This window comes from Oncorhynchus nerka, linkage group LG3, assembly GCF_034236695.1.
Source record: "Oncorhynchus nerka isolate Pitt River linkage group LG3, Oner_Uvic_2.0, whole genome shotgun sequence".
Taxonomy (NCBI): Eukaryota; Metazoa; Chordata; class Actinopteri; order Salmoniformes; family Salmonidae; genus Oncorhynchus; species Oncorhynchus nerka.
Window position 1 is genome coordinate 6,832,125 of NC_088398.1, and position 17,159 is coordinate 6,849,283.

At 44.3% G+C, this 17,159-nt stretch overlaps 1 protein-coding gene across 3 annotated transcripts in view; it reads right to left on the reverse strand.

Moving 5' to 3' along the window:
* Nucleotides 1-7,767: 7,767 nt before the first annotated feature.
* The window catches only part of LOC115142089 (chromodomain-helicase-DNA-binding protein 4-like), a 45,855-nt gene continuing 36,463 nt past the window's right edge, over nt 7,768-17,159 (reverse strand). For all 3 annotated transcript variants that reach the window (XM_065007649.1, XM_065007639.1, XM_065007634.1), the window contains exons 34-41: nt 17,026-17,123; nt 16,699-16,930; nt 16,551-16,607; nt 16,290-16,460; nt 16,047-16,155; nt 14,924-15,056; nt 14,363-14,558; nt 7,768-9,216 (exon numbers count right to left, since the gene is read on the reverse strand). In XM_065007649.1, coding sequence (XP_064863721.1) covers nt 9,014-9,216; nt 14,363-14,558; nt 14,924-15,056; nt 16,047-16,155; nt 16,290-16,460; nt 16,551-16,607; nt 16,699-16,930; nt 17,026-17,123 — 1,199 coding nt within the window. In that variant the 3' untranslated portion in view covers nt 7,768-9,013. The remainder of the gene's footprint in view (nt 9,217-14,362; nt 14,559-14,923; nt 15,057-16,046; nt 16,156-16,289; nt 16,461-16,550; nt 16,608-16,698; nt 16,931-17,025; nt 17,124-17,159) is intronic.

A 17,159-nucleotide genomic window follows, 5' to 3' on the forward strand; every position in this document is an offset into this window, starting at 1 on the left:
GCAGTACAAGACATGTGAGCATGCTACAAGAAGAGGTGGGCTACATGTATACTAAAGGCTTGTCCACAGAAGTCTGTTAGAGCTTGAAGAAACTTGAAACTACTCTTCCCACAATGCAACAGCCAGCTGGTCTGGCTACGAAAGCGGCATAGCAACAAAGCAGGGCTGTATAAGTTAACAGCTTGATGTTACAGCGTGACTGCCTGTTGAAGTTAGTGTTACAAATTTCAATACAACCAACATGCAAAGCAGCAGAGAGTAGGTGAGAGGTGCCATTTAAAGCTCCTGATCTGTAGTGGCTGGGGCCGAGAGCACCATGTATCTTGTGTGCCACATATGTCTGAATCCCTTTTTGTTACAGTGGGGGAAAAAAGTATTTAGTCAGCCACCAATTGTGCAAGTTCTCCCACTTAAAAAGATGAGAGAGGCCTGTAATTTTCATCATAGGTACACTTCAACTATGACAGAGAAAATTAGAAAACAAATCCAGAAAATCACATTGTAGGATTTTTAATGAATTTATTTGCAAATTATGGTGGAAAATAAGTATTTGGTCAATAACAAAAGTTTATCCCAATACTTTGTTATATACCCTTTGTTGGCAATGACATCTATAAGTACCTAGGTGTCTGGCTAGACTGTAAACTCTCCTTCCAGACTCATATCAAATATCTCCAATCTAAAATCAAATCTAGAGTCGGCTTACGCAACAAAGCCTCCTTCACTCACGCCTCCAAACTTACCCTAGTAAAACTGACTATCCTACCGATCCTCGACTTCGGCGATGTCATCTACAAAATAGCTTCCAATACTCTACTCGGCAAACTGGATGCAGTTTATCACAGTGCCATCCGTTTTGTTACTAAAGCACCTTATACCACCCACCACTGTGACCTGTATGCTCTAGTCGGCTGGCCCTCGCTACATATTCGTCGCCAGACCCACTGGCTCCAGGTCATCTACAAGTCCATGCTAGGTAAAGCTCCACCTTATCTCAGTTCACTGGTCACGATGGCAACACCCACCCGTAGCACGCGCTCCAGCAGGTGTATCTCACTGATCATCCCTAAAGCCAACACCTCATTTGGCCGCCTTTCGTTCCAGTTCTCTGCTGCCTGTGACTGGAACGAATTGCAAAAATCGCTGAAGTTGGAGACTTTTATCTCCCTCACCAACTTCAAACATCTGCTATCTGAGCAGCTAACCGATCGCTGCAGCTGTACATAGTCTATCGGTAAATAGCCCACCCAATTTACCTACCTCCTCCCCATACTGTTTATATTTATTTACTTTTCTGCTCTTTTGCACACCAGTATCTCTACCTGTACATGACCATCTGATAATTTATCACTCCAGTGTTAATCTGCAAAATTGTAATTATTTGCCTACCTCATGCCTTTTGCACACAATGTATATAGACTCTTTTTTTTCTACTGTGTTATTGACTTGTTAATTGTTTACTCCATGTGTAACTCTGTGTTGTCTGTTCACACTGCTATGCTTTATCTTGGCCAGGTCGCAGTTGTAAATGAGAACTTGTTCTCAACTAGCCTACCTGGTTAAATAAAGGTGAAATAAATCAAATAAATAAAAACAGAGGTCAAACGATTTCTGTAAGTCTTCACAAGGTTTTCACACACTGTTGCTGGTATTTTGGCCCATTCCTCCATGCAGATCTCCTCTAGAGCAGTGATGTTTTGGGGCTGTTGCTGGGCAACACAGACTTTCAACTCCCCCCAAAGATTTTCTATGGGGTTGAGATCGGGAGACTGGCTAGGCCACTCCAGTACCTTGAAATGCTTCTTACAAAGCCACTCCTTCGTTGCCCGGGCGGTGTGTTTGGGATCATTGTCATGCTGAAAGACCCAGCCACGTTTCATCTTCAATGCCCTTGCTGATGGAAGAAGGTTTTCACTCAAAATCTCACGATACATGGCCCCATTCATTCTTTCCTTTACACGGATCAGTCGTCCTGGTCCCTTTGCAGAAAAACAGCCCCAAAGCATGATGTTTCCACCCCCATGCTTCACAGTAGGTATGGTGTTCTTTGGATGCAACTCAGCATTCTTTGTCCTCCAAAAACGACGAGTTGAGTTTTTACCAAAAAGTTATATTTTGATTTCATCTGACCATATGACATTCTCCCAATCTTCTTCTGGATCATCCAAATGCTCTCTAGCAAACTTCAGACGGGCCGGGACATGTACTGGCTTAAGCAGCGGGACATGTCTGGCACTGCAGGATTTGAGTCCCTGGCGGGGTAGTGTGTTACTGATGGTAGGCTTTGGTTACTTTGGTCCCAGCTCTCTGCAGGTCTTTTTTGCTCACCGTTCTTGTGATCATTTTGACCCCACGGGGTGAGATCTTGCGTGGAGCCCCAGATCGAGGGAGATTATCAGTGGTCTTGTATGTCTTCCATTTCCTAATAATTGCTCCCACAGTTGATTTCTTCAAACCAAGCTGCTTACCTATTGCAGATTCAGTCTTCCCAGCCTGGTGCAGGTCTACAATTTTGTTTCTGGTGTCCTTTGACAGCTCTTTGGTCTTGGCCATAGTGGAGTTTGGAGTGTGACTGTTTGAGGTTGTGGACAGGTGTCTTTTATACTGATAACAAGTTCAAACAGGTGCCATTAATACAGGTAACGAGTGGATGACAGAGGAGCCTCTTAAAGAAGAAGTTACAGGTCTGTGAGAGCCAGAAATCGTGCTTGTTTGTAGGTGACCAAATACTTTTCCCCACCATATTTTGCAAATAAATGCATAAAAAATACTACAATGTGATTTTCTGGATTTTTTTTCTAATTTTGTCTGTCATAGTTCAAGTGTACCTATGATGAAAATTACAGGCCTCTCTCATCTTTTTAAGTGGGAGAACTTGCACAATTGGTGGCTGACTAAATATTTTTTTGCCCCACTGTACAGAGCTGACGTTGAGAAGGGCTTTTCCCTGTTCAGTCATGTTGCTGTTGTGTATAATTTCTAACACCCAAACGTGATGACCACCTTCCACAAAGATTCACACACACTTACTAACACACACATACCAAGTGATGACATCTCTTGATCCGGTCACTCTTGCAGGGTATGTATACACTCTCACACACACTGACTAACACACATACACACGTGTGTTGATAATTGATGATAAGTGATGATAATTTGCCTTCAATGAAAGAACACACTCTCACACTGACTAATAGTGACGGGGGAAACCATTGATACAGTTACATATTCTGATATTATTTTTGACGATATATTGTATCATTTTGACAATATTGCAATACTATTTTTGCTATAGTAGGCTGTACATGCACCAAAACTCCATTTTCATTTCATATCTTGTTCTCCGTCTTCTTTTTAAATAAGGAGCCAATGTGTTTTAAGCACATTTATTTCCATGACTGATCAAAACTTGTTTTCTCATGACTCTCTCTTGTCCCTCCACAGACATTTGGTGAGCAATATGTTTGGAAAATCGAATCGCAATACATATAGAATCATGAGAATCGTAAGAACCGCAATACTAATCATACCGACACCTAAGTATTATGATAATATCGTATCGTGAGGACCCTGGCAATTCCCAGCCCTACAGGACAACACTTTCCACAGGAATGCTGGCTCATGTTGACTCCAATGCTTCCCACAGATGGCTGGAAGTTGGCTGGATGTCCTTTGGGTGGTGGACAATTCTTGATACACACAGGAAACTGTTGAGCGTGAAAACCCCAGGAGCATTGCAGTTCTTGACACAAACCGGTGCGCCTGGTACCTACTAACATACCCCATTCAAAGGGACTTCCATCTTTTGCCATGCCCATTGACCCTCTGAATGGCACACATGCACAATCCATGTCTCAATTATCTAAAGGCTCGAAAATCCTTCTTTAACCGGTCTTCTCCCAGTCATCTACACTGATTGAAGTGGGCATTAATAAGCAATTATAGCTTTCACCTGGATTCACCTGGTCAGTCTATATCATGGAAGGAGTTCCTGATGTTTTGTACACTCAGTGTATATTGAACTGTATTTTTGTCATGTGTGGGGAAAGTGACATGTACGTAGAAACATATCTAGGGAGAAAGTGTGTAAAAACAAGGTTGCTTTTGTCCTCTGAAGGGAGGGGTGGGGGACATAGGAGGTTGGTGGCACCTTAATTGGGGAGGATGGGCTCGTGGTAATGGCTGGAGCAGAATCGGTGGAATGGTATCAACAACATCAAACACATTGTTTCCAACACATCCGTTCCAGCCATTATTATGAGCCGTCCTCCCCTCAGCAGCCTGGTGGGGGATGGGTTTGAAATAAATACTAATAAATGACACCAAAGTAAGAGCCCTGTCTGACAGTAACTATTGTCAAAACAAGAATCTTCCAGGGCGATCACTTTGGCTTGCAAATCGTATCATCTCTCTTGCCTGGACATCTAACAGTGAGATTTAAATGTATGTAAATACACGGAGTAGACAAAAGCTTTCTGTGACACAGACTGACCAGGTGAATCCAGGTGAAGCTATGATCCCTTATTGATGTCACCTGTTAATGACAAGACAAAAGCTTTCTGTGACACAGACTGACCAGGTGAATCTATGACCCTTATTGATGTCACCTGTTAATGACAAGACAAAAGCTTTCTGTGACACAGACTGACCAGGTGAATCCAGGTGAAGCTATGATCCCTTATTGATGTCACCTGTTAATGACAAGACAAAAGCTTTCTGTGACACAGACTGACCAGGTGAATCTATGACCCTTATTGATGTCACCTGTTAATGACAAGACAAAAGCTTTCTGTGACACAGACTGACCAGGTGAATCTATGACCCTTATTGATGTCACCTGTTAATGACAAGACAAAAGCTTTCTGTGACACAGACTGACCAGGTGAAGCTATGACCCTTATTGATGTCACCTGTTAATGACAAGACAAAAGCTTTCTGTGACACAGACTGACCAGGTGAATCTATGACCCTTATTGATGTCACCTGTTAATGACAAGACAAAAGCTTTCTGTGACACAGACTGACCAGGTGAATCCAGGTGAAGCTATGACCCTTATTGATGTCACCTGTTAATGACAAGACAAAAGCTTTCTGTGACACAGACTGACCAGGTGAATCCAGGTGAAGCTATGATCCCTTATTGATGTCACCTGTTAATGACAAGACAAAAGCTTTCTGTGACACAGAATGACCAGGTGAATCCAGGTGAAGCTATGATCCCTTATTGATGTCACCTGTTAATGACAAGACAAAAGCTTTCTGTGACACAGACTGACCAGGTGAAGCTATGATCCCTTATTGATGTCACCTGTTAATGACAAGACAAAAGCTTTCTGTGACACAGACTGACCAGGTGAATCCAGGTGAAGCTATGATCCCTTATTGATGTCACCTGTTAATGACAAGACAAAAGCTTTCTGTGACACAGACTGACCAGGTGAATCTATGACCCTTATTGATGTCACCTGTTAATGACAAGACAAAAGCTTTCTGTGACACAGACTGACCAGGTGAATCTATGACCCTTATTGATGTCACCTGTTAATGACAAGACAAAAGCTTTCTGTGACATAGACTGACCAGGTGAATCCAGGTGAAGCTATGATCCCTTATTGATGTCACCTGTTAATGACAAGACAAAAGCTTTCTGTGACACAGACTGACCAGGTGAATCCAGGTGAAGCTATGATCCCTTATTGATGTCACCTGTTAATGACAAGACAAAAGCTTTCTGTGACACAGACTGACCAGGTGAATCTATGACCCTTATTGATGTCACCTGTTAATGACAAGACAAAAGCTTTCTGTGACATAGACTGACCAGGTGAATCCAGGTGAAGCTATGATCCCTTATTGATGTCACCTGTTAATGACAAGACAAAAGCTTTCTGTGACACAGACTGACCAGGTGAATCCAGGTGAAGCTATGATCCCTTATTGATGTCACCTGTTAATGACAAGACAAAAGCTTTCTGTGACATAGACTGACCAGGTGAATCCAGGTGAAGCTATGATCCCTTATTGATGTCACCTGTTAAATCCACTTGAATCAGTTTAGATGAAGGGGAGAATACAGGATAAAGAAGGGTTTTTAATCCTTGAGACAAATGAGACATGGACTGTGTGTGTGAGCCATTCAGAGGGTGAATGACAAGACAAAAGATTAAGTGCCTTTGAATTCAGTATGGTAGTAGGTGTCAGGCGCACCGGTTTGTGTCAAGAACTGCAACGCTGCTGGGTTTTTCACATTCAACAGTTTCCTGTGTGTATCAAAAATGGTCCACCACCCAAAAGCAAATCCATCCAACTTGATACAACTGTGGGAGGTCAACATGGGCCAACATCCCTGTAGAATGCTTTCGACACCTTCTAGAGTCCAATTGAGGCTTTTCTGAGGGCAAAAGCGGGTGCAACTCAAAAATAGGAAGGTGTACACTCAGAATGATCAGCCAATGGGAATATAATTAGTTCTCCCATGTATGGGATTTTAAATATATTTAAATACATACATTACAAAAGGCTAGAGTGTACATACACAAGCATGTGAGCGAGCACACATGCGCAAACACATGCACAGACTAACAAGACGTTTGTACTGCAGGTGTTAGAACAATGGTTAACACCAGGAATTGCAGACACACAAACATACTGGTTAGTGAAACAAAACGCCTGCAGGAGTTTGAGTTGGGCTCTCTTCCCCTTTCACACCTGTGAGCTTCACATGCTAACTGTGTCTATAGATAGTACTTACCCACAAGACATTGAATGACTTTTGCTCAGGTGTTCTAGACAGCAGTTCAGTCTCATAGATCCAGTTTTTACAACAGAACGAAGATGAGCTAGAGGTTAGTGCAGTGTGGTCTGTCCACTGTGTCCAGTTAACTAGCGTATACTACACTATTCCAGCTGCTTCTCCCTTCTGTCCCTCTATCTACCTCTTCTTTCTCACTCATTTCCTCCCCGTCTCTCCCTGTTGTTCCCCCTCTCTACAATTCCTGACTGCCTTCTCTCTGTCCCTCCCTCCCTATCTCTCTATCCGTCCCTCCCCATCTCTCTATCCGTCCCTCCCTATCTCTCTATCCCTCCGTCCCCGTCTCTGTCCTGTTAAGTTATCAGCAGGCTCTATTACAATGCAGTATTTTCTCCTGCCCTGTAATTTCCCCCAACTTTCTTAATTGCACCTCTCTCTGTCTGGGAAAACAAGTCTGTTCCTGTCTCTCTCTTCTTCTCTCCCTCTAACTGGCCACTTGTTCTCCTTCCCTCTCCTGCAAAAGGAAATTAGCATTCATCTTTCCCATCATACATTTACAGCCACACTCCCTCCTCCTCCTGTACCTGTGTTCTATGGTTGTATTACTTTATAGATACAGTTAAATCAGATGATGCCCTTCCACAGACCTTGTAGGTCAAATTATGACGCGTACCATTGGTCATTTAAGCAATAAGGCCCGAGGTGTGGTATATGGCCAATATACCACGGCTAAGGGCTGTCCTTAACCACAACGAAACGTGGAGTGCTTGGACACAACCCTTAGCCGTGGTATATTGGCCATATATCACAAACCCCTGAGGTGCCTCATTACTATTATAAACTGGTTACCAATGTAATTAGTGCAGTAAAAATACACGTTTTGTCATACCTGTGGTATACCACGGCTGTCAGCCAATCAGCATTCAGGGCTCGACCCCACCCAGTTTATAATACAATGTGATGTATCCAGATAATGCCCTCACATAATAAAGGGCAAAGAAACAAGCATCACAAACTGTTACCCTTTTTATTGGAGTTCTCAGAAGAAACTGTAACGATAAAAACAACAAGCTGGTAACCATAATAATATTCCAAAATGTAAAAGAACAAAACATTAGACTAAGACATTTCATTAATTTAGAGATTGCCATCATTCTCAATGCAGCCCCGTGTGTCGACACTAGTGGAGCTATTGCATGTCCTTATTTGGGCAAAAGGGGGGCGAGGCCTACGGGAACATTTCTGACACAATCGCTCAGGAATGGAGAGCTGCAGGACGGGGCGTGGCCGAGGAGCGGGGAGAGCCAATAACAGGCTAGTGTTATGGACCACCTGAGTGTGCAGGTGAAGGAAGCAGTGAAGAGGGGGAGGGGCAGGAGTGTAACACAGAACCAATATTATTCTACTAAAGCATCCTCATCAGTTGATAGTTATTAACAGTCTCTCTGTGGGAAGTATAGAGCAGTGTACCCACCTACACACACAGACACACATACACACACACACACTCAGAAGAGGTACACACCCAGAAATGGAATGGGCAGAACAGACATAGTTCTAAATTCCACATGATTTCATATTTACCGAATTGAATTGTACATGTTGCATATCAAATTGAATTCTGCACACCCATAGAACAACGAGTCCACATATTATAGAACCTTTACTTGAAGTGGAAAAGACCATTTGACCCATTCTAATTCTATGGGACAGAGCCAGGTACACCGCTGTCTATTTTAGAGAGGCTTGGGGAAAGATACAGTGAAAACAACCTGTGAAAGTTAGACACATAACAGACAGACACAGAGACAGTGCTGCAGTTCATTAGGTAGATACTGTAGAGAAGGTGTTCCCAGTGGAGAACAGAGACTGTGTTCCTCCAGGTGTCTTTGAGTGAAGAGGAAGCAGAACATTTGTAGTCTGCTGTGTCCAGAGAAGATGTATTGGTGGGTAGAGACCTTACTCTACTGTCCAGAGAAGATGTATTGGTGGGTAGAGACCTTACTCTACTGTCCAGAGAAGATGTATTGGTGGGTAGAGACCTTACTCTACTGTCCAGAGTGTGATGTATTGGTGGGTAGAGACCTTACTCTACTGTCCAGAGTGTGATGTATTGGTGGGTAGAGACCTTACTCTACTGTCCAGAGTGTGACTTTTGGTTTGGGGACAGGAGAGGTGCAGAGCGGGGTGAGATGAGGGTCACTCTTCAATTCCAAAACAGGGGTGGGAGAACGCCTTAGGGAGGACTGGCGGAATTGGTCAGCGTGGCACCTGCATCTGCTGCGTGGTCTGTGATTGGCTCTGGCCGGTGACCTCGGACCCGCGGCTGGCCAATCGGCTGAGGATGTTCCTCTCCGACATCTGCAGCCTCACGGCGACGGGTGGTATACGGGCGATGGTTGCCGGGAGACGGGTGACGTCGGCCTTCATGTCACTCAGAAGCTCCTCAAGCTGTTTGAGAACTGAAGGAGAGAGACAGAGTTACCACCACCAAAGTCCAACTGACAGAGTTTAGGAAACAATGACGGGAGGGAGAGAAATAAGAAAAATAGATGATGGAAGTGGGTAAGAACAGCAGAGACAGAAAAGAGACAATGAGAAAGAAAGAGAGCGAGTCTGTGTTTGTGTGTGTGTGTGTGTGTGTATTCTCGCTATACACCAAGTCACTTGGCTCTGTCATAACCTCACATGGTCTCTCCTATCATTGCTATGCAGACGACACACAATTAATCTTCTCCTTTCCCCCTTCTGACGACCAGGTGGCGAATCGCATCTCTGCATGTCTGGCAGACATATCAGTGTGGATGACGGATCATCACCTCAAGCTGAACCTCGGCAAGACGGAGCTGCTCTTCCTCCCGGGGAAGGACTGCCCGTTCCATGATCTCGCCATCACGGTTGACAACTCCATTGTGTCCTCGTCCCAGAGCGCTAAGAACCTTGGCGTGATCCTGGACAACACCCTGTCGTTCTCAAATAACATCAAGGCGGTGGCCCGTTCCTGTAGGTTCATGCTCTACAACATCCGCAGAGTACGACCCTGCCTCACACAGGAAGCGGCGCAGGTCCTAATCCAGGCACTTGTCATCTCCCGTCTGGATTACTGCAACTCGCTGTTGGCTGGGCTCCCTGCCTGTGCCATTAAACCCCTACAACTCATCCAGAACGCCGCAGCCCGTCTGGTGTTCAACCTTCCCAAGTTCTCTCACGTCACCCCGCTCCTCCGCTCTCTCCACTGGCTTCCAGTTGAAGCTCGCATCCGCTACAAGACCATGGTGCTTGCCTCTACGGAGCTGTGGGGGAACGGCACCTCACTACCTCCAGGCTCTGATCAGGCCCTACACCCAAACAAGGGCACTGCGTTCATCCACCTCTGGCCTGCTGCCTCCCTACCACTGAGGAAGTACAGTTCCCGCTCAGCCCAGTCAAAACTGTTCGCTGCTCTGGCCCCCAATGGTGGAACAAACTCCTCACGACGCCAGGACAGCGGAGTCAATCACCACCTTCCGGAGACACCTGAAACCCCACCTCTTTAAGGAATACCTAGGATAGGATAAAGTAATCCTTCTCCCCCCCTTAAAAGACCTAGATGCACTATTGTAAAGTGGCTGTTCCACTGGATGTCATAAGGTGAAAGCACCAATTTGTAAGTCGCTCTGGATAAGAGCGTCTGCTAAATGACTTAAATGTAAATGTAAATGTGTAGCCTACTGTCATGACGTTGCCCTGTTGGTGAGGTTTATGACCCCCATAAATACCTTTCCCCCTTTTCTCTCTCTACTAAACAGAATGGACACTTGGAAAGCCCTTTGTAACTTCTTGGTGACTGGGGGGCAGTATTGAGTAGCTTGGATGAATAAGGTGCCCAGAGTAAACTTCCTGCTACTCAGCCATAAAAGCTAGAATGTGCATATACAGTGGGGCAAAAAAGTATTTAGTCAGCCACGAATTGTGCAAGTTCTCCCACTTAAAAATATGAGAGAGGCCTGTAATTTTCATCATAGGTACACTTCAACTATGACAGACAAAATGAGAAAAAAATTCCTGAAAATCACATTGTAGGATATTTAATGAATTTATTTGCAAATTATGGTGGAAAATAATTATTTGGTCAATAACAAAAGTTTATCTCAATACTTTGTTATATACCCTTTGTTGGCAATGACAGAGGTCAAACGTTTTCTGTACGTCTTCACAAGGTTTTCACACACTGTTGCTGGTATTTTGGCCCATTCCTCCATGCAGATCTCCTCTAGAGCAGTGACGTTTTGGGGCTGTTGCTGGGCAACACGGACTTTCAACTCCCTCCAAAGATTTTCTATGGGGTTGAGATCTGGAGACTGGCTAGGCCACTCCAGGACCTTGAAATGCTTCTTATGAAGCCACTCCTTCGTTGCCCGGGCGGTGTGTTTGGGATCATTGTCATGCTGAAAGACCCAGCCACGTTTCATCTTCAATGCCCTTGCTGGTGGAAGGAGGTTTTCACTCAAAATCTCACGATACATGGCCCCATTCATTCTTTCCTTTACACAGATCAGTCATCGTGGTCCCTTTGCAGAAAAACAGCTCCAAAGCATGATGTTTCCACCCCCATGCTTCACATTAGGTATGGTGTTCTTTGGATGCAACTCAGCATTCTTTGTCCTCCAAACACGACGAGGTGAGTTTTTACCAAAAAGTTATATTTTGGTTTCATCTGACCATATGACATTCTCCCAATCTTTTTCTGGATCATCCAAATGCTCTCTACCAAACTTCAGACGGGCCTGGACATGTACTGGCTTAAGCAGGGGGACACGTCTGGCACTGCAGGATTTGAGTCCCTGGCGGCATAGTGTGTTACTGATGGTAGGCTTTGTTACTTTGGTCCCAGCTCTCTGCAGGTCATTCACTAGGTCCCCCCGTGTGGTTCTGGGATTTTTGCTCACCGTTCTTGTGATCATTTTGACCCCACGGGGTGAGATCTTGCGTGGAGCCCCAGATCGAGGGAGATTATCAGTGGTCTTGTATGTCTTCCATTTCCTAATAATTGCTCCCACAGTTGATTTCTTCAAACCAAGCTGCTTACCTACTGCAGATTCAGTCTTCCCAGCCTGGTGCAGGTCTACAATTTTGTTTCTGGTGTCCTTTGACAGCTCTTTGGTCTTGGCCATAGTGGAGTTTGGAGTGTGACTGTTTGAGGTTGTGGACAGGTGTCTTTTATACTGATAACAAGTTCAAACAGGTGTCATTAATACAGGTAACGAGTGGATGACAGACGAGCCTCTTAAAGAAGAAGTTACAGGTCTGTGAGAGCCAGAAATCTTGCTTGTTTGTTATTGACCAAATACTTATTTTCCACCATAATTTGCAAATAAATTCATAAAAAATCCTACAATGTGATTTTCTGGATTTTTTTCCTCATTTTGTCTGTCATAGTTGAAGTGTACCTATGATGAACATTTACAGGCCTCTCATCTTTTTAAGTGGAAGAACTTGCACAATTGGTGGCTGACTAAATACTTTTTTGTGAAAAAAAATTAGTATATTTGGGTAGAAAACACTCTGAAGTTTCTAAAACTGTTTGAATGATGTCTGTGAGTATAACAGAACTCATTTGGCAGGTGGAAACCTGAGAAACATCCAACCAGGAAGTGGGAAATCTGAGGTTTGTAGTTTTTCAACTCATTGCCTTTCCAATATCCAGTGTCTGTGGGGTCATTTTGCACTTCCAAAGGCTTCCACTAGATGTCAACAGTCTTTAGAACCTTGTTTGATGCTTCTACTTTGAAGGGGGTACGAATGAGAGGACTGAGCCAGGTGTCTGGCAGATTGCCACGAGCTTGTGACGTGCGGTCATGTGAATGTTACCTTGCGTTCCATTGCTTTTCTACAGAGAAAGGAATTCTCCGGTTGGAACATTATTGAAGATTTTTTATAACAACATCCTAAAGATTGATTCTATACCTCTTTTGACATGTTTCTACGACCTGTAATATAACCTTTTGGACTTTTCATCCGACCTTTCGGCTGGACGCGCGTTTGGATTTGTTTACCAAACGCCCTAACACAAGGAGGTATTTGGACATAAATTATTAACTTTATCGAACAAATCAAACATTTATTGTGGAACTGGGATTCCTGGGAGTGCATTCTGATGAAGATCATCAAAGGTAAGTGAATATTTATGATGCTATAACTACTGAACATAACACGCCAATGTAAAATGAGATTTGTGGATATAAATATGCACTTTATCAAACAAAACATACATGTATTGTGTAACATGAAGTCCTATGAGTGTCATCTGATGAAGATCATCAAAGGTTAGTGATTCATTGTATGTATATTTCTGCTTTTTGTGACTCCTCTCTTTGGCTGGAAAAATGTTTTTCTGTGACCTGGTGGTGACCTAACATAATCGTTTGTGGTGCTTTCGCTGTAAAGCCTTTTTGAAATCAGATACTTTGGCTGAATTAACGAGAATTTTATCTTTAAAATGGTGTAAAATACTTGTATGCTTGGGGAATTTTAAATATGAGATTTTTGTTGTTTTGAAATTGGCGCCCTGCACTTTCACTGGCTGTTGGCGAGGTGGGACGCTACCGTCCCGAATATCCCAGAGAGGTTAACATAGAGAGAGTATGGAAACATCAAAAGGTTGGGAACGGAACATATTTTGGTAATCCAACCAGTTGAAAGTAACCGTTGGTACTTAAAGAATATGATGTCAGATCAGTTGTGGTCTGAGACATTATTGCTGATGATAGGATGACAAACTGTGTCTTGGAAAATCTACACATTCTAGATTCACATGGAATTGTTGTGCAATTTAAATGTTATGAAACTATTTGTGAAAAGATTAAATTTAATTTTAGTTTTTAAAATGAGAGAATCTTTTCATAAGTAAAATATGCTCAATCAATGGCCACGCCCACGTGAATAGGCATTGGTTGGAAATGATGAACCAACCCCTTTTCTACATTTCTATAAGAGCTCCAGTGACCCTATTCACGGCTGACTAAGCCAACCTCAGCGTAAGCTCTGGTTGCAAATGGTTGAACGACCATTTGAATGCATAAGATTCTGTATTTATGATAGCATAGCTTCATAAGGTCCGATAAAGACCCAATCCTTTTGTTCCTCAGTCTTCCCGGGCTTTCATTCAAACCCAACCCCCTTTCTTTGTGTAACCAGCCGTCATATCGGTTTTGTCCACTATAGGGAAGTTTTCTTTTAGGACATAATTAGTCATCAATGTATGATCCATCCTGTGTATATGGAATTCTGTGTGATTTTTAGTAAATAAATAATTAAACCAAATTTTGTATTGCTGATTCAATTTGTTAGACAGGGTTCGTGAAGATAACAAATAATTTGACGATGTTCAGATGTGACTGAATAAGGTTACGATTAATAATTGACTGCTATTGCTATAAAAGATTACCACATCTTTAAGAGTTTACTCGGAAGACAACAGCTCTATAAACATTCTTCTGTGGTGCGCCGACTTCCTAGTTAATTAAATTTCTATGATTAGTTTAATCAGGTAATATTAATGACAGAAAATTGATTTGATACAATAGCATGTCAAATTTCACTTAATCCATAGTAAAGACACAACACTACCTTTGTGCAGTACTGCGTTAGCAGGCTTGTTCCCTGACATGGACTCCTTGCTGAGGTGTTGGTGGGACTCAGCCAGACACTCCACCTCACTGAAGCGGGTGTTGAGGGCCATGGAGGGGTGGGCCGGGTCCTCAGACATGTTCAGGTAGGCTGCCCTGCGAAGCTGCTCCTCAATCACCAACGCCTGCTCCAACAACTAGAGACCGAGAGAGAGGGGGGGTACAGAGATGAGAGGGATATGAGGAGGAGAGAGGCAAAGAGAGAGAAGGAAGGGATATGACAGGAGGACATTTACATTTAAGTCATTTAGCAGACGCTCTTATCCAGAGCGACTTACAAATTGGTGCATTCACCTTATGACATCCAGTGGAACAGCCACTTTACAATAGTGCATCTAAATCTTTTAAGGGGGGGGTGAGAAGGAGGAGAGAGGGAAGAGGTAAACAGAGTGATTAACAGAAAGAAAGAGACAGTGGGAGAGAGGGATGGCTCAACAGAACACAGAGAGAGTGTGTTCCAATAGACAGAAGCAGACAGAAACATCCCGCCAGCTCAGCGCACCTTAAACCTTCTGGCCAAGAACTTGTTCTTGATCTCCAGGAAGTTTCCTCGGCTCATCTCCCCCTTGAAGGGCTCGTTGAGGATAGCATACTTCACGTCGCTCTGCACGTCCTGCCAGCGAGCGTAACCGTGTCTGAGAGGCGCCACGGTCAAAGGTCATGACATCATAATGATTCACAGTCCTCACACCAAACCTCTGACATCCTGCTGAGTAGTGCAGTGGACTCCAACCCTGGCCCTATATGTTTTAGTTCCAGCCCTGCACTAACATACCTGATCCAACTAATAACCTACTCCTCCACACTTTGATTAGCAGAGTGACATTGGTACAGGGTGAAGTTGGTACAGAGAGACCTTGGTACAGAGTGACGTTGGTACAGAGAGACCTTGGTACAGAGAGACCTTGGTACAGAGAGACCTTGGTACAGAGAGACCTTGGTACAGAGAGACCTTGGTACAGAGTGACCTTGGTACAGAGTGACCTTGGTACAGAGTGACCTTGGTACAGAGTGACCTTGGTACAGAGTGACCTTGGTACAGAGTGACCTTGGTACAGAGAGACCTTGGTACAGAGAGACCTTGGTACAGAGAGACCTTGGTACAGAGAGACCTTGGTAAAGAGAGACCTTGAGACCTTGGTACAGAGAGACCTTGGTACAGAGAGACCTTGGTACAGAGAGACCTTGGTACAGAGAGACCTTGGTACAGAGAAGACCTTGGTACAGAGAAGACCTTGGTACGGAGAGACGTTGGTACGGAGAGACCTTGGTACAGAGTGACGCTGGTACAGAGTGACGCTGGTACAGAGTGACCTTGGTACAGAGTGACCTTGGTACAGAGAGACCTTGGTACAGAGAGACCTTGGTACAGAGAGACCTTGGTACAGAGAGACCTTGGTACAGAGAGACCTTGGTACAGAGAGACCTTGGTACAGAGAGACCTTGGTACAGAGAGACCTTGGTACAGAGAGACCTTGGTACAGAGTGACCTTGGTACAGAGTGACGTTGGTACAGAGTGACGTTGGTACAGGGTGACGTTGGTACAGGGTGACGTTGGTACAGGGTGACGTTGGTACAGGGTGAAGTTGGTACAGAGTGACGTTGGTACAGAGTGAAAGGATACTGTATGATGCCGGCCAGCAGCCAGTAGTCATGGCGACGATGCCAGATCTCAAATGTCTTCTTGGTGACGGTCGCCGCCCTCTCCTCGTTCTGCCACAGAGAGTGGAGCTCTGGAGAGAGAGAGAGATGTTAAGAGAGACTGAAAATGAACAAAGGACAGTTTGCATCCCCCTGCCCCCCAATGGTTACTAGTTAAGGTTAGGGAGTTGGGGAGGGTTAGCTGATCCTAGATCTGTGTGTGTACCTGTGAATCCTCCATCTGCGATGTTGAACATGAACCTCTGCTTGGTAGCCTTCTTCTTCTCCTCACTCACATTCACCGCCATCGCTGCTGCTGCCACTCCTTTACTGTTCTCTCCATTCTGCAGCTTGCCAGACTCCTCGGTCTTCAAACCATCTTTCTCCTCTTTTTGCTCTGAAGGGAGGAAGAATACTGGGTTAGCACCATATGTTTGTTCATGTGTGTGTGTGTCCATAAATGTGTGTAAGGAACAGAAGAACCTACCTTTCTTGTCCTCTGCAAGAGGACTGGTGTCCATCCTCTCCTCTTTGCTCTCCTCCACTATAACAGAGAGAACACAGGTCAGGGGTCACAACCACAGGAGACATGACCTTAATACAATATCTGTGTCACCCTGACTTTCCCGACTGACCTTTAGGCTTGGCCTCCTGTGACACTGCTGTGGCCTCTGACCCTTCACCTTTGACCTCAGTGGGGGAATCGTTCTCCTTTTGGGTTTCCTTGGTTTCCTTCTCTTCAGTCTCTTTATCCTCCTTCTCTTCTGTGTCTTTGTTCTTTTCTTTGTCGTTCTCTGTGGTGGAGGACTCTCCCTCTGCCTCTTTCCTTTCAGAGCGGTTTTCCATCTCGTCTGGGATTTCAATAATCTGTGAGGAGGAAAAGGGGTGAGGATTGGGGTAGTGATGGGATGACATCACAATCTGAGCGGAGGGTGCAGTATAATGTAATAAAGAATGTTCACCTCTGGGTCTTCTGTCTTGCTGTGCACCCTGCCGTCCTTTTCTGCCTCTCCCTCCTTCTTTGTCTCCTTCCCAGTGTCTTCAGACTTAGTGAGGTCCTCTGTTAGCGACAAAGAGAGCGTGAGAATGATTGAGT